The 24,413-nt window shown below is 44.3% G+C and overlaps 1 protein-coding gene across 2 annotated transcripts; it reads left to right on the forward strand.

Annotated features, from left to right (window-relative positions):
• Window positions 1-1,788: 1,788 nt before the first annotated feature.
• SLC6A14 (solute carrier family 6 member 14) lies at window positions 1,789-18,540 on the forward strand. 2 transcript variants are annotated; one of them, XM_086756107.1, is made up of 14 exons: window positions 1,789-1,998; window positions 3,834-4,002; window positions 5,773-5,904; window positions 7,478-7,639; window positions 8,855-8,990; window positions 9,718-9,850; window positions 11,677-11,817; window positions 12,861-13,089; window positions 13,174-13,299; window positions 13,391-13,509; window positions 14,721-14,820; window positions 15,083-15,192; window positions 16,216-16,383; window positions 16,969-18,540. In XM_086756107.1, the coding sequence occupies exons 1-14, from the start codon at window positions 1,810-1,812 to the stop codon at window positions 17,116-17,118; spliced, it is 2,064 nt and encodes a 687-aa protein (XP_086612233.1). In that variant the 5' UTR covers window positions 1,789-1,809; the 3' UTR covers window positions 17,119-18,540. The 2 variants fall into 2 exon arrangements, with proteins under 2 accessions (XP_086612233.1, XP_086612234.1); XM_086756108.1 differs by lacking the exon at window positions 1,789-1,998 and adding an exon at window positions 3,001-3,057.
• The last annotated feature ends 5,873 nt before the right edge of the window (window positions 18,541-24,413 follow it).

The raw sequence follows: 24,413 nt of genomic DNA on the forward strand, positions 1-24,413 counted from the left end.
TGCACTTGGGCTCTTGCTTATTTTGGGGTCTTGGCTAGGGCAGACATTATTTTGAACTGCATGAGTCATGTCTGGTAGGTGAACACTTCCATGTGCAGCTGCCAGTGCTGCTTGATCTTTTCTGGACGGGAGAAAATTAGTTTTGAGATCCATGACTCTTTCCAGGACTCATACATGTTAGTGATGGCAAGGCTGCAGGCATCTCTTGTGTTCACTCTTGCTCCTCTTCTGGATCACTCCATCCTAGAGAGGACTGCCTGCCTCATAGACACACCAGTGATTTCCTTTTACTGCTTTTTTTACCGCTTTAATGTCAGGATTAGTGCTATTCCAAAGCCATTGCTTCCATTTGCAGAGTGGGTTTTCTGGTCTTTAGGTCCTGCCAATTGGGAAGGGGAGAGGTAAACGAGCCCTGGCTTTGTCTCCTGAATGAGTTCTGAATGTGTGTGCCAGGTGCCAATATTAGCAAGCACTGCTATGGCAGAAAGTGTAGATTAAGAAATAGAATTTACTCATCGTGTTCTTAAATAAGCACACCAAACATGTCTACTTCATCACCACAGCTGTGTTTGTGTTAGCTAAGGGCAATACCCAACATCTGATAATAGCACTGGTGCAACCAAATGGAAAACACAGGTATCTCACTGCTCCTAGGAAATGTCCAACTTGTTTGCTGTATTGTCAGCATGTTAACGTTTTCATTAATGGCCTTTTTTTTTTCTCTCCCACTGGATAAACAGAGTGTTCAGTAAGCGGAGTTCATGGTATGATGGGGTGATTTCCAAAGAAAAAAAAAGGTTACTTGGATACTTCCATTACGTTGCTTGTCAGGAAATGGGATATCTCATCTATGGCAGAGCCAGGCTGGCTTTGGTTTGCTGGTGGTTATCTCTATTTCTAGCTGAGACGTTCCAGCGGTAACTGGCTCGCAAGGTGCTTGGCTGATGAGCAGTTATGGCTGTGAGGAACCAGCCTGCAGGGCTCAACCTGATGGACTCAGCCTCTTGTGAATGCAAATCCAACTGCTGGGCTATTCAGGTGCATAGCTAGCACAGGGGCCAAAGAAAGCCCTGCTTCAGGCACAATTCTCTCTTTAACGATACTCATCTCTCCAACTGCTCACCCCTGGCATTTTAACGGTGCAGTGATTTTTACTTTTCTTCTTTAAATACAGAAAATGCATCAGAAACAAAATGCATCCCGGGAGCTGTACCTCAAGTATAGTTTTACTTTTAGTCATCTTGAGTTACACAGTGAGAATGCCACAGTCAGTGACTCCGCAATGTTACAACATGCACTTAATCCTAATAAGGAGGGAGAGGCTGTGGCTAACAGGTTGTTTTTCATCTCATTTCATTTCTAAACAAGCTGATAACCAGTTCTGAATCACCAGTTTGGAAGAGAACTCGGTGCTTTTGTCAGGCCCAGCATTGTTTACGGGAACATTTTTATTTCCCCCTGGGGACATAGTGACCCACAGGTACTGAAGTTACCGAGAATCCAAACCAAAACCACGGTATCTCATTTTATTTCACATTTGTAATCCAGATCAGAGTTGGACTGAAAAGGTTCGTTTAGTTCAGGTAGTGTTCAGATGGGCTTCGGAAGAACATTGACTGATTTCGCAGTGCATCCTCGGTGTGGGTGGGTTTTGAGTTGTTTCATACAGAACTAGCCGGAAGGTTTGCATTTGGCATTGTGGCTTGGCCACTTGAATCCAGAATTCACAGGCAGCCTGTGAAGGAGCGTTTCCTCAAATTTGCATTTATTTATTCTCCCCAAAGCCTGCGTCCTGCCAGGACACTACACATGTACTTGCTTCTTATTCCAAAGATGGAGTATTCTGGCATCGTTTCAGTTTCTAAAACAGAAGTCTCCTGGAGAACCTGCTGCACAGTGGTAAAATACAACCTGATTTTACCTTTTTACCTTTCAGACGCTGTCCCACCCGCTTCTAACTCCCGGTGTACCTCTCAGCCGTGGCTAGATCGAGCCATGGTGGGTAGCACTTTACTGAACAAAAAGTCCCACTAATGGAGGATGGGAAGTGTGTTTGTCAGGTGTGGGTCAGAAAGGGCCGCGGAAAAGAGCAGTTGGAAATGGAGAGCAATTAAGCAGCCGATCAACCAGTGTCCCCTTGTGCCCGTACATGGAGCGTGCCACGGCCAGTGTCCTGCCAGTCCTTATGGGTGCCGGGGGAAGGTCACTTCGGTGGGTGAAACCGGCGAGTGCTTCAGAAAAGGTCCTGAAGTCACTGCTCGTTAAATTCCTCTTCTTTGCTTTTATGACCTGTGCCTGTCATGTGTACGTGGAAGGTGTGTTTAGACGCTGAAATTTCCATATTGTTTAACCTCCTTGTGCCCTTCGCCTGCGTGCCTCTCCTCAGCCTAGACTCCAGGATGGAGCAGGTTGAGAAGGAAGGGGAGGCGGGGATGGGTGGAGAGAGAGTCCTGAGCGGGGTCTCTGGGCGAGCAGGGGCTCTGCGAGGAGGAGGGAGGTAGCGGGATCGGGTAGGTGCTCAGGAGAGGGTCGGGGTGTGGTGGGGAGCCGGCAGCTCCTTAGGGAGAAGACAGGAGTGGGTGCGTGGGTAGGAGCTGGCAGAGGGGGAAGAAGGGTGAGGAGTGTGCGGCGAGGAGGGCTGACGGGGCGAGCCCAGGCGGCGGGGTGGCAGGGGAAGTGGGGTCGGGGCAAGGTGCGGAGGGGAGCGCGGGTGACGGGCAGGGACTGTTTAGGAGGGGAGGTGGGCAGGCGGCCGGGCAGGGTTAGGCAGGCGGCTGCTCCAAGGAAGTGGGCGAGGGTCCGGAGGAGGGGTCAGCGGGCGGAGGTGCGGCGGGGAAGCGGGCATGGGGGCGGGGCGGGCGGCGAGGGGGAGCCCCGGGGGCGGGAGGGGCCGCGGGGCAGCCCAGGGGCCGTGGTTCCCGGCAGGGCGGCGGGGGGCGGGCGGGAGGCGGCTCCGATAAAGGGCCGGGCGCCGGCCGGCGCGGGCAGAGCGAAGCGGCATCGGCGGCCATGGGGATGCTCAGCCTGCCGGGCTTCCTCTCCTGCGGGAAGAAGAAGGTGAGGCTGCCGGGGGCACCTGGGCGGGTGGGATCCTGGAGGTACCGGGGCAGGTATGGGGACACCTGGACAGGTATGAAAGCACCTGGGCAGGTGAGATGTTGGGGGTACCTGGGCACATGGGGTAAGGGGCCACCTGGGCAGGTGTGGGTGCATCTGAGCAGGTAGGGTATGGAGGTGTCCAGGTGGGCACAAGGGCACTTGGGCAAGTAGGGTGCAGGTACCTGGGCACCTATGGGAGCACTGGGCAGGTGAGGTGCACTGAGCACTGAGGGCGCGCCTGGCTGGGTATGAAATTCTCTGGGCAGGTGAGATCCAGACAGGTATGGCAATATGGGGGCACTGGAGTAGGTAAAGAGGGATGAGCACCTGGGTAGGTGTGAAAGGCACCTGGGCAGGTGTTTCTAAAGTGGATGTACAGGTTTGTGCTGGTGTGAGCATCTGTACAGGTATGGGGGCATCTGGGCACATGCAGGGGCAGAGCAAGGGAGTCTGCTGGAGGTGCTGCTCCCAGGAGCTGACAGCACAAGGGATGAAGGTAGGAGCAGGACAAAACTGGCCATGAAGATTATTTGGGCTCTCTGGTGGGAGCCTCTCTAACAGGTCCATGCTGTCCTGCCAGGGATCAGTTGTACTGGCAGCCCACTTGGCTCTGCCCACCCTGTCTAGCTGCCCTACCCAGCAACGCCAAGGTGCTGCTCTGGACAGAGAAAAGAGGATACAACTGCCTCACTTGCCTATGGGGCGATCCTGAGTCTTCCCTCTTCTCTTCAAAGGACTTCAGTTTGTCAAATGAAAAAGATGCCCATGTCGGTGGCAGTGATGAGAACTCGGAGCGTGGCAACTGGTCAAGCAAAGGCGACTACTTGCTCTCCATGGTGGGCTATGCTGTTGGCCTGGGCAACGTCTGGCGGTTTCCCTACCTCACCTACCAGAATGGCGGAGGTACCTGTATGGAATGGCAGTGTTGGGTGGGCACAGTGTGCTATCCCCAAGAGAGAGGCGGGCCAGCCCTGAGGCTGGGCACATTTTGTCAAAGCTGGATGTGAGCATCACTCTGGGAACTGGGATAGAGCCCACTGAGGGAATTGGAACAGGAGCTAAGAGGCATCTCTGTGTGTTTTGGGTACCAGCTGAGGAGGGAACTAGTATTTAATTTTAATTGCAAACTTCCACCTGAGAATTCCAGAACTCTTCTGATGTACTCATGACCAACATGTATCTTTTTGTCAACATGCCAATATCCTCTGCTTACCTAAATTGCTGTTCTCCCTCCTCAGTGCTTACCTCCCTGATATGTTTATAGAGAGCGACGGAATCCCCTGTCAACCTTTGTTTTGCCAGGCAAACAAGCTAAGCTGGAATAATTATCCAAGCTCAATAATTATCCCCATCAGATGCTTGGGAAGTGCGAGGCAGAGAGACCCTCTACCTGCTTACACAATGAACAAGTGGCAAAGCCAAATGGAGGCACTGTCTTCCCTGCCTGCTATTCCAGAGCTTTGTGTACTTGCCAGGCAACAACTGGTAATTAAAGAGAGCAGAAATGCCAAATAACTGCAGAGGATTTACTTGTGTGTACTCATTTGCTCTGCCTGACAGTCACTGGAAGTTGAATTCTGGACTGTAAATGGAGCACAGCCCTCGTAGCTGTGCGTGGAACACAAGGTGGCATTCTTGGTACAGAAGTTTTATTGGAGCTGGCTTGTGTTACTTATGGTTAATGAAGAATATGATGAAAACAAAATAAGTAATGGCATTGGCCCTTCTACTAGATTTTTTTTTTCTTATCTGCTGCAGCAGAAAGCTTTGTGTTTAAAGCATATTTGTGCTGCTGCTTGTGTCCTCTCTGTGCCCCTTGCCCATGATTGGTAAAGACAACTGTTATATCCTTGTTTCGAAACTCAGGAGTAATCCAGTTAATTCTGTGGGACTATTTACTTCCTTAAATTACAGCAGGTATTTGCAGTTCCTTGCAGAACTGGGTCCTTGATTGCTTTAAGTTCACTGAGAGTGAAGAAGACAGATTTCTGCAGGGATATCGGGTCATGTTTAGGAAACTTGAGTTCTCACTTGCCGTATCTTCCACATGCACACAAAGAAGTGCCAGTCCCTTTCACAGAACAGGTCTCTCATTGGTATCAGGTTAATGTGCACTTTAAAATAGACCTCAACAAGAGCCACGCTGAGGTGCTGTTTGACATAAGTCAGCCATGCACAGAAAATAATTTTCATGCTTTGATGTCCAGTAGCTACTCAAACAGAACAGTTGCAAATCACAGCTAAGTACATGAAGAAATCGTTCTGTTCCTTTTAAATTTAAAAACTGGAAGATGAAATAGAAAGCAGACAAAGACAATGGTGCCTACAGCTCAGCAGTGCTCCTGCTTGTTTGAGAATGCTACGTCTAAGGCAGTTTTTGTAAAATCCTTTCAGTGCTGTAAGAAAAGCCATCCTGTGTAAATCACCAGTTCTCCTAGTAATCTGTATCTCTTTATTGCAGGTACTGTTTAGTCATATAGAAAACAGGATTTACAAGCAAATCTCTCTATTCTGCAAAAAGAAAAAAAACCCACAGTGGGACATTTGAGCCAGGGGGATGAGGGGTAGGGGGGGAGGGAGTGTAAAATGTGATAGAACTGTGGTGAATACTGAAAGATTCATTGTTTTCTCTGTGTGTGTGTTTGTGTTTTTTTTTCCCCTCTCTCCTCTCAGGTGCTTTTCTAATCCCGTACACCTTGATGTTGGCATTAGCTGGTTTGCCTTTATTTTTCATGGAATGTTCCCTTGGGCAGTTTGCCAGTCTAGGGCCAATTTCCGTCTGGAGAATATTACCATTGTTTCAAGGTTGGTATTGTTTTGTTTCCTTAGATCTTTTTAATTCTAGTAATAAACTGACCTGAAACAATGATTTCTTCACAAAGTTACTAATTCTGAGAAGCCTGTTTCTGTGTAGAGAATATTCCCAGTGTTACAAGGTCAGTTTTATGTTCCCAGATAGATCTTCCTTATTATTCAAATAATAAATAGATATGTAGTAAAGATTTCCCCTAAAAGGTTGTCGATTACGAGGGTTTTATCAATGATTCTCCTAGTGTTATGCAGCACACCACCCTAACTGCAGCTGGAAATCACCCTCTTTGCTGGGTGAGGGAAAACCTCAGTTAAATACCTGGCACTGTGTGCAACAGACTGAAAATCATTTTTAAAAGTTAACTTTATCGCTGTTTCTTTACACATTACATCCTATGTGGCTTGCAAGGCAGTTCCATGTTGGATAGGCTAATTCTGTATTTGGCTGCCAGCGTTGGCACAGGCACGTGGCTCTGATGGAGCACAGCATTGCATAAAGCATATTCATCCAACTTACTGCCTTGGGAGTCATCTGCTAGTGTGATAAAATAGGCTAGACTCCAGCTTTGTGGGGTGAGGTGCCTCTTCTAATAAGAGAAAATGTTGCCCTCTGTAGTGGTAGTTTGCCTGTCTCTGTGAGGGTTTGAATTTCATAGGGAGATTTGTGTGTTTGGAAACAACTAACCGTGTGCTTTACTGACTCCCATCCAGGTCCTGTACCAATGAGTGTAAAGGACCTTGCAATTGGTCTTATTCATCCTCTTTATCTACCAGAGGAATTAATGTAGGAACAAGGAAGTTTCTTTCTGATGCAATAAGAATTTTACTTGCCACCTTCTACAGAAACAAAAGGGATTACAATCGGACTGGTTGACTAAACAGTTACTGTTTTTGCCAGTATACGTTCTGCAGCACAAGCAACCTTTCACAAGAGCAGTGAAAGCAAAAGTCTATAGACTTTAAAGCAAAAGTCTATAGACACAGCAAATCTTTTATGTGTCTCTGAAGATATAAACTTAAATATAGTCTCTGAGATGATTGGGACAGCTTGGCAGACTTTCCCAAACTTGCAGAACAAAGTTAATTTTAACAAAGAGGCAAACGGTATTATTGGCACAGATTTACTGTTCTGTGTTGCTTATCATTTATTGGCAAAACCATTAATTACAGTGGAATCTTTAAAATGCCTTAGTCAGTCCTAGTATAGTTTCTTTGATTTTACTAAGCAATCAAAGCTTCCCACTGAACTGAGAGAGAATAAAATACTGAATTTCTCCTTTAGACTTGGACTTGGCAACTAGTCCAATTTGTCTGTGGGACTGATTCAAATACCATGTCAAAAACACTTTTGAGGTGGTCAGTTTGGATCATGTCCCTCATCTCATGGCTTTACCCTTTCCCTGTTTGGTTGCCGTTAAAAATTATTTAAAAAAAACAAACAAAAACCAACCTCAACATCTTCCCAAGTAGCCTTTTAAAAGTCAAATGAAGGCCTTTTTTTTTTTTTTTTTTTTTTTTTCAAATGAAGTTTGGGGTGATTAAGACATTGTGTCTTTCTCTTTCCTAGGAGTGGGCATCACGATGGTCATCATCTCAACATTTGTGGCGATCTACTACAATGTTATAATTGCTTATGCACTCTACTATTTATTTGCCTCATTTCAAAAAGTGCTACCATGGTCAGATTGCTTCTCCTGGGCAGATGAGTTCTGCAGCAAAACACGATTAGGTACAATACTTATCAGATAGAGCTTAATATTACTGTTTAATATAATTGTACTTTGTACTGTTTTCTGTGAGGAATTACAGGAGCAAGACAGCTGCCTGTAGCTTGAAAAGTCCTTCTTGAAGTTTTGTCTCAGAATACACGGGAGCGGTGCTTGTCTGCACCCCTTCTGCCAGTTCTGGGTGCTCGGGAAGTCTAGAGAGAGCTGGGCTGAAAGTCTCCTTATCGCGTTCTTTTTTTTTTTTTTTTTTGTTTCCCTTCTTTAAAATTTAAGGTTTCTTCTAATACATACAGTCTCCAGAAATACTGCATTCCCGTTTCATCAGGCTTCATAGCAAAGCAAATACCTTCCTTAACTGAAGCAAGAGTATTGCTGTAGCTTTTATTGGGGGTTCTTTCATCACCCCTTGCCTCCTCTGTGGCTACGGTAATCCTAGGAGCACCAGTGAGGCACTGGTTTCACACTTTGCTAACTCTTTAGAATGTATCTCCACACTATTGTTCTTGATGTTTGGCAGCACATGTACAGCCAAACACTTGTTATCTCACCAGTTTCTGTATCAGACCAGTTTAAGGCAAAAGGTGAAGTTGGTGAGATAGTAGCTGGAAATGTGTCTCCAAGTGTTAATGATTGTAACTCTGTTAAACATATATCTGAAAATTTCTTCTAAGATTCATAGGTTTCATAAAATGAAGTTGAGATGATTTATTTAACAAAAAGTTGACACTTGCTTATGGGCTAAACAAATATTTTTAGCTCAAAAATATGTATGTTTTGTATGGAGGCATACAAAACTGAACTGAAGCCTGAGACAGGGTTCAACAAGACTTTTCCAGTAAATGCTGGTATAGCTGTATGTATTACTGTATGTTCTGGCAAAAAAAAAAAATGCCAACCCAAAAAAAGCCCAGACAGCACCCACCCCCTCTAAGGAAAATGTTTAAAGAGGTCTAGTAAGCCCTCTGCCAGAATAAAATGAAGTTGCTAGAGGATGATCTGTGTATAACCTTGGTGTGGGACAAATATTTTCATAGAATAACCAAGGCTTCATCCGAACTATCCTCAGTTCTGATTTTTGATAGTTCAGTTTTGATTCTAAATATTGTTAGTAGGCAAACTGGAGCTGTAACTGTTTAGAAAACATATTTGATATAGTAGTCTGGTTTTAAAAATAGTCATCACTGTGTTAACAATCCCTTTTGCTTGCTTACTTTCAGTAAGTGACTGCAACGCAACCTTAGATGGAGAAATCATTCATGCAAACTATTCGTTCATCACAAGCAACAATCTCACATGTATGAATGGCACCATGAACTACAAACCAGTGCAATTTCCCAGTGAGCAATACTGGAAGTAAGTAAATATTTTAAAGAAATTGCTAAAACTGCCTTTATTATGCATTGTGGTTTTGAATGTATCTTCTATTTTTGTCTCATCTTGCTGTCCAGAAACAATCTAGTCAAAATGGTAGGCATGCAAATCTGTATAGAGGGGACTTAAAATTTAATTGATGAGTCTAGGCCCTTAAAAAAAATAGAGAAGGAAATGAGTCAGCCTATAGCAAGCTGAAAAATACTCCAGCTTAAAGAAGTTCTCTTCTCTGGAATCCTGGTAGGGACTCCTTAACATCTTTATGTATAGTATATACTTCTTTTCAGGACTTACTGTGCAAAATATATTCACCTTATTCTGAATCTGGGCCTGTTGTGAAATTGCCATTTGTCTAGCCAAATGGTTTCAATTTGCCTCATGTTCCTTAGTTTCCTGGGAACTAATTCTTCTTATGGGCTCTTCTCTTGCCATCAGAATTTTGTGGTTTACACGAAAGAGCTGAGGTAGGCCTGATGGGAGATGTATGGAGAGCTCATGATTGGTAGACTTCAAAAAGAGGGGGAAAAATACAGTCAAATATTCAGTATTTCAATGCCAATCATGCAGTTCTAACTGCACACTCATGGAAGCTGCTGCACAGTCTTGCAATATCTGCAGGAACCAGCTTGCTTTCCTTCAAGAAGTGGCTGAAGAGGAGGACCGTGCGCTGCTGTTGCTCTCGTCTCATTACAGCATTTTGTGTTTTCAGTAAAGTGGCTCTTCAGCGCTCCAGTGGGTTGAATGAGACTGGTCACATCGTGTGGTACCTAGCTCTCTGCCTCCTCCTGTCCTGGATGATTGTTGGAGCTGCGTTGTTTAAAGGAATAAAATCTTCTGGAAAGGTAAGTTAGGAAGAGCAAGTAGCACACTTTTGGCCTGATCCTGCCCTTCCAATGTCAGTTGGACTCAGAGAACGTTAGCACAAGGCAGGATGCAGCCCTAACCCACTACACTTTGCTGGACTCAGTGTTAGACTTTCTTTCTACTCCTTGGTTTCATAACTGTTATGTAAAATACAGGTAAGGTGCTGATTACATAGCAATTACTTAACAGGTGGGTCTCTTAGCCCCACCAGGGCTGCCATGTATTTGAGAACCTTGCTGTCATGCAGCTGACTCCAGCTGAGTTTTGGCAGTCACCTGGCCTGTTGTGACAGACATGTGCATGTGACTGCGCACACACGCACACACCCTGGGAACACCCGGTCATTATTTGCACCTCCAGAGTAGTTGAGATGTTTGGACAATACAGGTCAAGTCCTGCGAACAGATGTGTGTGTGCAGGTTCCTGCCAGATTGCAAAATCTTGTTTGTACTCAAGCTTTCAAGCTGCTTGTAGGGACCAGGTCCATAGGTGCTTGTTTTCGGATTCTGGCTCTGCTGAAGTCCCATTTTCACATGCTGGAGCACGGCTACCTGGAGTTTTCCTTGGGCTAGGTCGGCTCCTCTCCAGACTTCAGGCAGGTTGAATTTTATTCTTTCCTGCCTGAGGCCCTTTCCTGGTTTAGTTCCTTCCTCCTCATGCTCTTTTGTTACCTCCGTGTTGTATCTCCATTGCTTACTTCTCCACTTTGTTGCCTTTCTTTCTCTCACTCTTCTGCACTGATTTTTTTTTTTCTTTCAATTCCTTCTGTCATTGTGCCTTTCCATGGTTCTTCGCTACCTGTCTTCCTTTCCTCAGTCTGATGTCTTCTCCTGTTCTGCTTTCTCTTTGGAGCTTTCTGCCCTCTGTCTCAGCACTTCAGGGTGGAGCGTCTGCTTTCCCAGCTGCAGTTGTTCTGCCACATGGCTCCTCTTAAACTCACATTCTTTGGGTTCCCAGCAATTGGCTCTTCCTGTTGTCATGTCTCTTCTGGCACAAAGATAAGCCTCTTTGAGGAGTAAGGTAAGACTCAGAAGAATCTAGCCAGGCAGGGACAAGGCAAAGATGAAGCGCGGAAAGAATTGACTATTCTGGGCAAATATGAAGGAGGTCTCCAGAAATGGCAGACTCACCATATGATGGTGCAATGATACATCTTGGTGTAACCAGCAGTACCAGATCTATTGTCTGTCTATGTAACACTGAAATTAAGACTCGAGAAACAAAAGTTGAATGTATCCTGGTTGATAATAGCACTGCTTAACTGTCCTTCTGGCCTGGATCCCATCGTGCTAGAAATTGTGTAGACAAACAACAAAAAAGATCTATGTCTGAGAGATCCTAAAAGTCCTTGTTCCCAGTAAAGAAAGTTTCCAGAATGGCTTTATCTTTTTTCTTTTTTTTTTTTTCCACTTCATTCTTAGCAGGAGATAATTCCATCCTAGCCACCTAATTTTGACTGGCTTTCAGGTCGCATTTCCTAGAAGCATTGCCTAGCAAGAGACCTCTGGCATAGTTGAGTCCAGGCCTTGCTACATCAGTAAATCATGTCAGAATACACATTTCTGAAACTGTTCAAGTCCTATCTGAAAAGTGGATATGTCGCTTGGGCCTTCTGCTTCTGCTGGAATGCAACTCCAGAACCGGCTAAGCCAGATAGTTCAGTGCTTTGTGTGTGTTCATTTCCCTGGTCGCCTGTTTTTCATTTGTACCAGCAGACCTTAGCCTAAAACCTGGCCATTCTTCCTGCATGGAGGTCCCTACATACCCTTGCTTCTAATGTGTATCCCTGCTCTTTCTTCTGCAGGTCGTCTACTTTACCGCGCTCTTTCCATATGTCATCCTACTCATCTTGCTGGTGCGAGGTGCCACCCTGGAAGGTGCTCTGGATGGCATTGAATACTACATTGGGAGACAGTCCAACATCACCAAGTTGATGGAGGCAGAGGTGAGAGGTAGTGTCCGCCCCGGAAGCGTGACATGCTTCTGTGGTTCTATGGGCTTGTCACTTACAGAGCAACTTCTTTTTTTTACCCAGTCAGGTGCTTCATGTCCTGCCCTGGATTTTGTATCTGCAGCTGGGTTCTCTGTTTTCAGTAACCCCCAGCTCTATCAGAACTCCAAACCCCTGTGCTAGCTACTCTCAATCTGAAAACTAGACACCCTCTTCCCCTCCCTGCCACACCAGACAGTGACAACTGTGGTATTGGCTCTGAGCAACTCTCAAGGGTCATGCTGGAGTTTCATCTTAGCAAGGCCTGATGAGAAAGTTCTTGCTGTGAGATCAAGTGTTGCTCTTGCATGTGTCCCACTTGCTTTTGTTACTTTCAAGGGACTTTATCAGAGGTTGGAGGGACCCCTGGGTTTGAAATTCAGGCTATGCCTTGCCCAGTAAATTAGCTTGAGGAATTAGGTGAACAGGGAAGGGAACCTTGTGCAAAGGAAGTGTGGATTTTTTTTTGTTCTGGCTTATGCCAACACTAGTTCAGTTTTACCAAAAGCAGCCACTAAGTGGTATTTGTTTGTGGTATTTTATGTGAGCATTTGTCTCTGAGGGGCTGCAGCAGAGGCAGAAGTGGTTTACCTGGATCACTGTGTGAGGAACATGAGTGGGAGAGCACAGGGAAGTTCTCACTCCTACAACTCCATCCTGGTTTTCCTTATTCATTGGCACTGTGACAAAATTAATATATTGACAACCCACATATATGAATGAAATTAATCTCTTCAGGGCTAGCCCGATAAGATTTAAGTATTTGGCAACATACTTGGGATGTGACTTTCAGAAATCACAGAAGATATTGTTTGTGCTTGAGACTGCAATGTCACCAGTGTGCTATATCCTACCTAGCCGAAAACTCATACAAAATAGAATTAACTATTCAAGCTAAATGCAAAAGAAACCCTGGAGCTTCCATAGAGGGCAGACTTAAATGTTTATGATATGTACTGTAAGTAATATAGTAATTCCCATGTTCTTATTTCTGGTAGGTTTGGAAAGATGCAGCCACCCAGATATTCTACTCCCTGTCTGTGGCATGGGGAGGGCTTGTTGCTTTGTCTTCATACAATAAGTTCCACAACAACTGCTACTCAGATGCTATTTTAGTGTGTGTAACCAACTGCGTCACCAGTGTATTTGCTGGGTTTGCGATATTCTCCATCTTGGGACATATGGCATTTGTGTCTGAAAGACCTGTCTCGGAGGTCGTGGACTCAGGTAGGCTGATTGATGTGCTGTCGGTATTGGGACTTGCTTTGACCAAGGCATGACAATAACCTCCTTCCTTACACTGCTTTCCAGGATTTGATTTGGCATTCGTAGCCTACCCAGAGGCTCTTTCCAAGTTACCAGTTTCTCCTCTGTGGTCCTTCTTGTTTTTCTTCATGCTCCTGCTCTTGGGCCTTGACTCTCAGTTTGCCACCATAGGTAAGTGGGGTTTTAAGTAACTCGTGGCTTTTCAAATAACCATTACCTTTCTTAATTGTGCTGCTCAAAACTCACATTTCTTCTCTTGCAGAAACACTTACAACCACTATACAAGATATATATCCTGAAGTGATGAAAAAGTTAAGAATGCCAATAACCCTGGGTGTGTGCATATCGCTCTTCCTTCTCGGTCTTACCTGTGTTACTCAGGTAAGACATTAAATTCCTTTTTGGCAGTGGGTTTAGTTATGCTGCAAGTGATTAACTCCAATCAAAATATCCTTTCCAACCATTCCTATTTGCATGGGTTGATCTGAGAGACTTTTGAATTCTGCTGGTGTGCCTGGACATGCAAATAAGAAATTCCTAGAGGGAAGCTTGAAGAACCTAAGGTTTTCTGTGATTATTGAACTGAAACGTGCTTCTAAATAGAAGGCCTGTACAGATCCTGTGAATCATAAACCTGATTTATGCTCTTCAATTCAGGAGGTTATTTGTGTGAATTCAAGCATATGTGTACAGCGTGTGCAGCGCTGTGGGTGCTGCTAATAGGTGCCGACAGGATCTTTTTGTTCAGAACTGACTACCAAACAGGACAGGATTTGAGAAATGTCCTATTCAAGTAGTAAAACCCTATTAGCTGTAGATTGTAGGATTACTTCTTCTGAAAAGAAATATATATATATACACAAATATATAGAAATGCACACATATAAAATGAATTTTTGGTACACTGTGTACAATTGTTTGAGGCAGTTGCTTTCAAGGATATAAAGGTTCATTGCAATGACTCCATCTAGAAATGCAGACTTATGTATGTAATTAGACTGAGAATGTGAAGAAGAAAATTGTGGAGAATATCCAGTTGTATGGTCAAGCAAAGCACATAAATTATGAACCACGATAGCAGAGAAGCTTGCAAAGGACTTAGTACACAGGCGTGTGAAATGGCTTAAAGCTTGTTTCCTGCTCTGTGATCCTGGTATTGCGTGCTGGTGTTTAAAGCTGTGTTTGATCCACATGGAAAACTTGTGTGTGTAGGGGTATACAAGCCTGCCAGAGCTGATAACTGGTATAGCTGTTGCTGTAGCTCAGTATTAAAACTTCAGCATCAGCTTTAATACTGTAAGTTCCAAATTTAATTCTTGCTCTCTGCTGTTTATATATACTCTGCATATACATACATCTTGTTATTAGTGTATAGATCTACAGTATTTTATCAGATGTGCTTTTCAACTCAACATAGAGATATTTAAACAAAATAATGTTCACAAAAGTTTACTTAGCCTAGAGAACCAGGAATTAAAAAAACTCCAACTGGTGATCAGTTAAACTGGCTTGAACAACACAACATATTTTATTTGCATAAAGATGTTACTGGGACTGCGTACACGTTTACTTCTTTATTGTTTGTTCTACAGGCAGGAATTTACTGGGTTAACTTAATAGATCACTTTTGTGCTGGATGGGGAATCCTTATTGCAGCTGTCCTGGAGATAATAGGCATCATCTACATTTATGGTAAATTATTTGCATTGAAAATCCATGATTTGACTATGCAGTTCCAGACACAGTGTGCATTAAATGCCAATTACCGCAATAAAGCATTTATAACTTCATTGGCTGAAAAGCTGTAATGATCACCACAGGACTGGAGAAACTGTCCTTGACCATTGCCTTTCCCTGCGTGTCCCTTTTGAGTAACTGCATATCCCTTCTGAATAACCACACCTCCAAGGGAGGCACCTGCTTTACAATGCACGCTACGATTGTCTTTCCACAGGAGGAAACAGGTTCATTGAAGACATTGAAATGATGATTGGCAAGAAGGGCCGTTTATTCTGGTTGTGGTGGAGAATGTGCTGGTTTTTCATTACTCCTGTGCTGTTAATGGTGAGTGTAGATGACTGGGTTCTATTAGTGTGACAGAATTTATTAACCTGATATTGAAGAGGTTTCCATGTGAAGATTCAAGGCTGAATGCACAAGCCCTGTGTATAAAGATGGAGTATGGCTGTGCCACTGAAGCAAACTATGTGCCATCTGTGATACACACCGCTTCTCCTTGGGTCCTCTCCAGGAAATGCTGGACCTTCAGACCAGTTGCTAGTGAGTTGGGTCTACGCTCCAAGGAGTAACACAGAGCAACCAGATTGTCCATTTTAGCAGCTGGATTATCTTCATTTCAGACTGTGAGAAAATGTTTTGAAAACCTAGATTTTTCCCCTTTGAGGGACAGATCCCATTTCTGGGACAGATCTCTGGCTTGAATGTCCACCTCTTCCCCTGTCTGAGACTTTTTTATGTCCTGTTATGTGTGTCTCAGACTTCTGCTACTCATGTACTTCTAATTGTGAGTGTAGATGGTTGGATTATGTTACTATGAGAGAATTTATTAACATTCCAAATCTAGGAGCAGTGGCAAGTCACTCTGGCCAGCACATTACCTTTAATCTGTCCAGACTACTGTTTAGAAAATGCTGCTCCTAAAATTTCTTATTTCTGCAGCAATATTTGCCAATGTTTAATCCTGGATTATTTCCATATTCCTATAAAGAAAGGAACGTGGGAACATAAGAAACATACAGAGAAAGGTACTGGGCTCATCCAGCAACATATATATTCTCTGATTTCAACAGAACCCAGAGATCAACAGAGATGTGTTTAAACTTAGATGCACTTAAGCTGTTAGGGTGCACATCAGTGTCATCTTTCAGCCCTGTCTTTCAGTCTTACTGCTTGGCTATGACTGAACACCAAAACTTGCACGACCGTTCTCACACTCAGAAAGCAAGAGGGAACTGTGCAGAATTTGAAGATAGCCCTTTTTTTTTAACTAACTTGGAAATATGCTGCAAGTTCAAGTTAGCTGGAAATCTGCTTTTGTCTCTTAATCTTTTTACCATTTTTTTATAGGCAATTTTGATCTGGTCTTTGGTCACGTTTTCACCTCCCTCTTATGGCTCAGTGCCATATCCAGCCTGGGGAACCGCTGTTGGCTGGTGCATGATCATCTTCTGCGTCATCTGGATTCCCATCCTTGCTATTCTAAAAATAATTAAAGCTGAAGGAAACCTTGTTCAGGTAAGGGCACAAAAAAAAAGCTGTCACAGCATCAAATCTTACTTTTCTTGGCATTATCAGGAAAGCCTGTGCTTTCTTGTCAAAAACATATTCAGTGCTTTGAGGTGTTCGTTAATTGGATTTTTTAGATCAGAACACACCTCTGGTAGTTGCATCAGAGTAAAATTTACCCTACTATGTTGTGATAAAAAGGTAAAGTCTAATTCTCTGGGAGTGCACCCACACATTCAACAGTGATTTTAATCGTTTCTGTTGTTATTCCAGCTGCTTTAAATTCTCTGAAGAATTTCTATCACTTTTAATCCCCATATTATTTTCTGGAGTATTGCCTCCCACTCCTTACAGAAACGAGCAAGTGAAGATCTGAGGTATGCTCCTCTTGCTGAGCTTTGCCAAAGAATCCTGTTGGTCATAGCTTTGCCTACTTGTTTGACTTCAGTGTCCAGAATCCACTGAACCCAAAGACATTTGGAATGATTTTTAAAAATTGTGGTGATTTGTTTGCCATTTGTTGAGTTGCAGGCCATAGCTGGAGTTACAGCTTTACCGAACTTTAAATAAATGCCTCTTGTTTTTGCTTTCCAGCGCATTGTAAGCTGCTGCAGGCCCACTGCAAACTGGGGTCCCTACCTGGAATGTCACCGAGGAGAAAGATACAGCCATGTTGTAGATCTCAAAAAGGAGAAGGAACACGAGATTCCTACTGTGTCTGGCTTCGTATACACTCAACAATGAGATGGCCATTTGGATGACAAATTTTTAATACACGTGTGTGTTTTTTCTTTAACTACTAGAAAAAGACAATGCAAAACAACAACAACAAAAAGCAAATCAACCCTCTACCCTTCAAAACCCAGCCCTCAAATGAGAGTGAGCCATATTATTTATTTTTAGTGCTGTATATCTGGGGAGAAGCAGGTCAATTAGACACTGAGATTTCCCTGGATATATAGGTTGAGAGGGCAGGAAAATGCATTGCAGGCTCCCCAGGCTGATGGACTGGGTGCGCTTAACCCCATCCAACCAGTATCCAGCTGGACTGCAGATACGGGTGTGGAAGAGAGCAAAGACACATTCCAGTGCTCCCCAGCTACAGGAAATTTGAGCCAAAAGGTGCTGTGCTTGTATGCCCCGATGTGCTAGGGGCAGTTACTACCTTGTGCTGCGCTTTGCCATCCACAGCGGTGTGCAGTCGGCAGAGGTGAATGGGTGTGCTGCTGCATGGCACTGTAGCTCAGGGAACAGCAATAATTTTTCTCTGTCTAAGCCTCGTTCATGCTGTGAGGCTGCTCAGGATTTGATGTTGACTGCAGTGTGTGTGTGTTTTGTCTGTGCATCTAAATAGTGAGCGGCAAAAAATTGCCATCACAGGAAATAAGGCCTTAACATGGTGAAAAGCAAGCTGCTTTCTAGTTCTCATTATTCCCCTTGGGGTCCCCAAAGAGCCAACTTTTGTGTCATGCCCCATACTCAGCATTCATCTGTCTATAGTTCAGAAATCTCATGTTTCCATATTCTGTCATTAGGCTCTGTGGAATGAAATAGTAACAGTTGGTTTCTGGTGCGTCTCCTCTCCTACACCCACCAAGGTTTTACCCGTCGGTTTGTTCTCTGCATCTTACACTCAGGCTTGGGTTTTCCCTTCCAAAGGAGACCCAGAGTGCTTTTTAAAGGTTCAGTGTTATCAGTGTTGTGGCAGAGCCAAAAGAAGCAGAACTTTACCTCAAATGAAGGTTACAACTGCCTTGTAGTGCTGTTACTCCAAAATTTGCTGAAATCATGGGATTATTGAAAAGTTAGGAAGTTTGTAATGCATTTGGGAACATAGATTTATGCTCCTACCTAGGAACTAGTGAGTTAGGTTAAGAGAACCTGACTTCACTTGTAATACAAGTGTATTCCTGACAAAGGAAAAAAAGACCTATCGATTAAATGAATACATTTTGTGGGCTGAGGAATGTCTCTCTCTCTGTGATAATGGTTCCTTGGGAAAAATGCAGCAGGGTTTCTAGCTGTCGCTTCCTCTCAGGGCTTTGTCACTGTTTCTGGATGTGAAGGAGTGTGGACAGTGGCTTGTTCCCCAAGCTGCATACCTTGGTGTATGTTTTATATTGTTGTTTTTGTGACAAATCAACACTTTATGGCAAATAAAATGTGATTTTCCTTTTTTAATGGTTTTGGAGATGGAAAATGAGATTTTGGCCTTTTGTATGGAGTTGGGGGGAGGCAGTTGGTGGGAAGTACTACCAACTCTTCTGTGTCCTAAGCTTTTGGGAGACTGAACTGAAAGATTCAACCTCCAGGAAGCCTTTTCTTATAGAAGTTAGAATCTAGTGCAATAGCCCTGTTCTGAAGTTTGCTCAGAAAATACAGAAGGTAATTGAGTGGGAATTTTTATAAATAAAGTAACTATGGGATTAGAGTCTGTACTAGAAGCTGGTGAAGAGGACCCTGTTCTTGCACTCTAGTTGCTCTAGAGTCATGGTCTAGCCACGAACCAGCAGAAAACAGTGCTGTCACTGGCCCTGATGTGTGGAGAAGCTGGGAGTGGGAGGGAGACTGAGCTGCAAAGCTGTGATGCTCATCCCCCAGTGCACTATCCATTGGAGCTGCCACAGTGGGCAGCAGCTCACACCTGGGAAGGGACAGGCTCTGGGAAGGAGAGAGAAGTTAGTGAAGTAACTAGTGCGAGTGCTCCAAGAAGTGGTGGGGAAGCAGGCTGGCCAAACCAGGAATGTTTTGGCAAAAGAGATGCTGAAGGTTAATATCAGCCATCTACTGTCCTGCAAGAAGCCCCTTCAGCTGCACTTAGGGCTCCTTTGAGGCTTCTTCTGCTCTGGACTTGTCTAATGAGCTTCTAGGAGCTGTTTTTCTGATGCACTAGCAAAGCCTTCCAGGAGAGTGATAGAAGACAATTTCTGAAGGGCTGGGGTTCCAGTTTTAGTGGTTTCTCCTTTCTCTGAGGCAAGAAAATCCCCCAGTTTTGAAAGTAAAGTATACTTTCCTGTCCCCGGCAGAGCTGGGATCCCTCTCTGTGTGTACATATCTGACATCTTCCCAGCACATCCAGTTTCTGTTGCTCTCTTTAGGTGAGCTGACTGCTGACATCTGCTGAGGAGTCTCAAAGAGTATTTAGAAGTTGCTATTCATATCCCTCACCCATCACAGCTTTGGTCCAGCAGCTAGTGTTGTTTGACAGCCCCTGAGCGTTGCATGAATCCATCAGCACTGCTCTGGAGACAGGCTGGACCTGGGTGCATTCCTCACCCATGCAGGCTGATGCCCAACATCCTGGTGTTTGTTGGGTTGAAAAATCAGGAGTGACAACCAGTGGAGAGTTCCTGGTAAGGGAGGATGCTCTGTGCTGAGCAGATGGTCAAAATGCCTCGGGTTTGGGTTTTTTTTTGAGGGAAAAAAAATATAATTAAATGGTTCTGCTTTGGATCAAGCCAAACAGGAGGGAAAATAAACTCTTCGAAAGAGGAAACTATGACTGGAAAAGAAGTACATTCACTTCGGCCTCAAAATGCAAATGTGTTTCAGACAGGAAAGAGAACACAGACGTGTGCACATCTATAACACAGAAACTTTCAAAAAGAGGTATTTCAACTGACATTTGTAAGTGTACGTAAAGTGATTAGTTAAGGGCCAAGCTTATGAAAGCAAATTTAAAACCCCAAGTTATTTCTATTCCAGAGACTGTTCATAAGCATGAAGTCAAAGTTAAAAAAAATTAAATAAACAGTATTTAATTTCAATTCTACCCCATGATCTATCGGCAGTAGGAGGTTTTCAAGACGGGGTGCGCGAACCAGCAGAAAGCAGCCTGTGGCTCTGCTCCTGGCACCCAAGGAGTGGGAGTCTGCCAGGGGCCGCCATGACCTGCGCCCTGGGATGCTGGGATGCTGGCCTGGGATGCTGGCCTGGCTGCTTGCCCATCCCCACCTCTGCAGACTGCGTTATAACACAGCAGTGATAAAGCCGAGTTGTTTGGCACTTGCTTCTGCCTGGCCAGTGGCTGCTGAACACCATCTGACCTTGGAATCAAACTGGACATATCGAAAGGTCTTTTTTATCCGGTTACAGATGTGTGAAGAAGACAGCTGCTGCGCCCGTGGAACCCCTACGTGGCTTCCAGCCGAGCCTTATGGTAGCAGTACGGCTGCCCTGTTAAAGCCATTCTGGCCTCTGCAGGCTGGAGTTGACCACAGGTTATCTTGGCAGACCAGTTGGCCCAGTAAGTGGCCCTTTCCAGCCCCGCATTGCAATTTTGTGACACTTTGTGCACCCTCACTCCCAAGTCCCCAGAGTTCACCTAAGCCTCAGCCTGCTCTCAATTCTCCATGCCTGTAGATGATGTGGCCTTGCTGAGGTGTCCCCTTCCTGGCTTCTTAAATTGTTTGGGTTTTTTTTTTTTTTTTTTTGTAAGAGGCATCAGCATAGACCCAGAAGCAGTATGCATGTTTTTAACTGAAGGATGATTTTCTTGTTTTAGCTTTAAAACTAATTTTCCATTGTTTTGTGGGTCCATAGTAGGGCTTTGCGTCATACTATTCAGCTTCAGAGCCACGGCCGTGGCTGAGGATGCAGGCACTGTGGCACTGCAGTCAGGCTCTGAGGGATGGGGCATCTGCCACATGGTTGTAGCACGGCCGTTTGGTGAGGGATGAATGAGAAGTGAGAGGTACCAGTGTGTGAGTAGAGTTGACTTGGTAGGGAGCTGCACAGGAGTGAGGAGGTGATTGCACAGCCCATCTGTTGAGGGCAAAATCACGTATTTCCTGTGAGTCACCTCTTGAATGAGTTGTGAATGCTTCACAAAGTCTGATCCAGCAGAAAAAAATCCCAAAATGTTCAAAACTAAACTGCTCATGAAAGAAATTAGTGTCTACTGGCCCCAAAGAAATTACTGGGGCAAAAGGTTTTACATTGTTGGAAGAACCTGGTTTCAGTGATTTTGGTGATGTTTGCTTTTTAGTCCAAATGGTCTTTGTTTTGCAAGTTTAATAAATACAGACTACAAAGTACCAAAGAATAAAAATACTGAAGTTTATCAAACACCTCTTGAAATGTAAAAAAAATATTTTCTCAATCTGAGATGCTTTGGAAGGGAGGTGAGGGGGAAGTTGATGTATTGACTCCTTGATTTGGAATGAGGAAATTGTTACAACTATCTGAAGGATGACAAAAATATTTTCCAATTTAGTTCTGTGATGCAAATAAGGCAAATGCTGGCCGAACCCTTTAAAGGAAAAAACCCAACATGTTACCTTAATGATATTAGTTAATTATTTTTTAAAAATTAATACATGGTCCTCTGTTAATGGGATTCTGGGAGCCAATGTCTAATCCAGGTTCTTGTGAGTCCCAGGGAAGCTCCAGATCCTCCATGCAGATAGGCCTGTGTGGAGTAGGCAATAGAGGGGAGGGGAAAAAAATGAACTGAAATCGATGGGCTGTAGGTAAATAGGACTTGATGAAGGAAATGAGGGAAGAAGACAATGTATAGAACTGATTGTTCCCATATAAGTATTTTTCATTGAATTTTGTAGATTGTCCGTAAAAATAAAGGGTAACTGGGTATACGAATGAAAATTTGCAGCCAAACTTCTGTTCTGCTCCAGAGCACGTACAGGGCAGAAGACCAGCTCCTGGCTCTGATTCTCCTCACCCTCTCTCCTGCCCCAGTGGGGATGCAGGGGGAAATGAAATATATGTGATCTGAACTGCATGTGGGGAGAGGTTTTCCTCCACTGCCAGCTTAATCTGGTTCATCAACTCATGCTGATTGCAACTGCTGTTTCACATTGAGTTTTTTGTCCAGATCCAATTTCAGAGGTCCTTGTTCCCACCACCTCTCCAGTTCTGGTCCGGGCACCTGGTTAGCAATACTGTTGAGCTTATTGCTATGCAAGAATTTGTGTTCTTACTCTAAGCTAGTTTGGTGTAATGATTTGTTTAAAATACCAAACCAAAGAAAAAAACCCAAACCCATACCCTCCAAAAGAGTGCTGGTAGTTTTTGTCACAGCATCATTTAGTAGATCCCTGAAGTCCAGAGCCACAGAAACAGATGACTCAGAGACAGCAACCTTCTCCCCAGGCAGGGGAGGAGGTGATGTGAGACTGAGAAGCTATGGTGAAAGGGAAGACAGAACAACTGGTTAAACTGGATCTTCCACTGAAGAAAATGCAGTGGGAGATGGCAGCCTTACCTGGGCTGACTCTGCTCGATCAAAGTCAGGCTGACTGATAACACAATGACAGTTACTAAAAGAAGGTTTTCTTCCTCAATAAAACAATCTCAAGAAGGCCTGAGATAACTTTCTTGAACTGATTTATCAGTGCATGATAACTCAGTCCATTATGAAAGAGTAAAACTGCACCTCAGTGAAGCATGGAGTCAGCATGGAGGTGAAATGTGTGTCTGCATCTTGAATGTGATGTGCAGCTCCCCCAGCCCAAAAGCCAGAGTAGAATTGAAGACATACGGAGAATGGGCCAAAAGACAGCCTGATTGTTGGCATAGTCTCTGCTCAACAAGAAGTAAAAGGAACAAGGATTTTGCTTTGCAAAAATCAGGGCTGTAGAGCACAGCCAATAGCCATCTATGGAAATCATGAGAAGTGATGAAGGGAATGGCTATTCACTGTTTTTTTACAATTTTAGAACCAGAGAAAAGAAGGGAACTTACCAGATAGCAGTTTTAAAGTGAAAGGAGAAATGTTTTGTCCAATGCTCAGTCCAACTGTGGAGCTCCTTGCCAAAAGGTGTTGCTACTAAATGGTTGCATGCCTTCAAAATCATTCAGAAAAACTAATGAAAAAAACCCAAAACCCTCAACCAGATACTACCTCTGCTTCAAGCAACTTTGAGAACACTAGGAAAGTGGGTCTGTAATGCTTTTAGTGCTGTTAGGCTCTTGCCTGGGTGTCTATGCCGGGCTGGTGTCAGAGACAAGATACTGGCCTGGACTGAATCGTTGGTCCCGGAGAGAAAACCTTGAACTATGTGATTCATACTTGCAAACTTTACCTCATTTACAGGAAAATGCAGATTGTTGCAGAGAGAAACCTACTGAATTTTCTCTCTTGTGCATGCTCTGCCAGACCCAGACGGACTTATGTATGTTCCATAGAGCCTGAATGCAGTTTCTTCTGGCCATGTCCTTGAAGTGCACAGTCTCCTGAGTTCCATATTTTCATTATTTCTCTTCAAGCAATCAGGAAAGCAGAATTTCTTCTGGTGCAGGCTATCTTACTATAACCAAAAAGCAGGAAAAGTGTGACTAGCTTTGCTATGGGCAGCCTGAGCTCCAAAATGTGAAAAAAGCAGCAAACACCAATGACACCATCTTCCCTTCCCAGGAAGGGTAATTGTTCACTGACAGTGTTAATAAAAATAAGGTAAAGAAAGATAATTCATTTTAAAAGATGAATCATAGGGTTTGCAAGAAAGCAGAGAGCTGATGTTCACCACAACCACCTAAACTGTCTACTGAGAAGAAAAAAAAAAAAAACGGGGAAAAGAAAAAAAGGCATGCAAGACTCTAACACCCCACCCCGCAACGTGGTGTGCACTCAGTTGCTGAGCCAAGCCTTGGCCAAGAGCCACAGCCTCCAGGGCCGTCAGGCATGGGAGGCTCTCCAGCAAGGGGCAGGACATGTTTGCAACCCCATTTTGTAACTCCCTGAAAGGCTGTGACCTCCCACGAGGTTCTTCAGTCCTCTGAGAACTCCCACTGCCACAAGAAAAACGCCACCTCATGGTGATGAGCAATGCAGTGATCCTCTTTGAAAAGCAGGGTTCAGCACAGAGGAGGCTCTGACCCTGCTGGGAACATCCAGCTGGTGGGGATGGTCACTGGGAGGTGGTGAATTCTCCAGCTCCAGCACTGAGGAGTCTCCGGCTGGCCGGAGCACTGCAGGTATGGTAGGAACTGGGTGCAACTGCATTGGTGGTGCATGGTACAGCAGATCTACTGAGTCAGTGCTCAGAAAAGGAGATCCCCTCTCGCAGCCACAAAAGGAA

Source organism: Chlamydotis macqueenii, chromosome 11 (genome assembly GCF_036417535.1).
Source record: "Chlamydotis macqueenii isolate bChlMac1 chromosome 11, bChlMac1.mat, whole genome shotgun sequence".
Taxonomy (NCBI): domain Eukaryota; kingdom Metazoa; phylum Chordata; class Aves; order Otidiformes; family Otididae; genus Chlamydotis; species Chlamydotis macqueenii.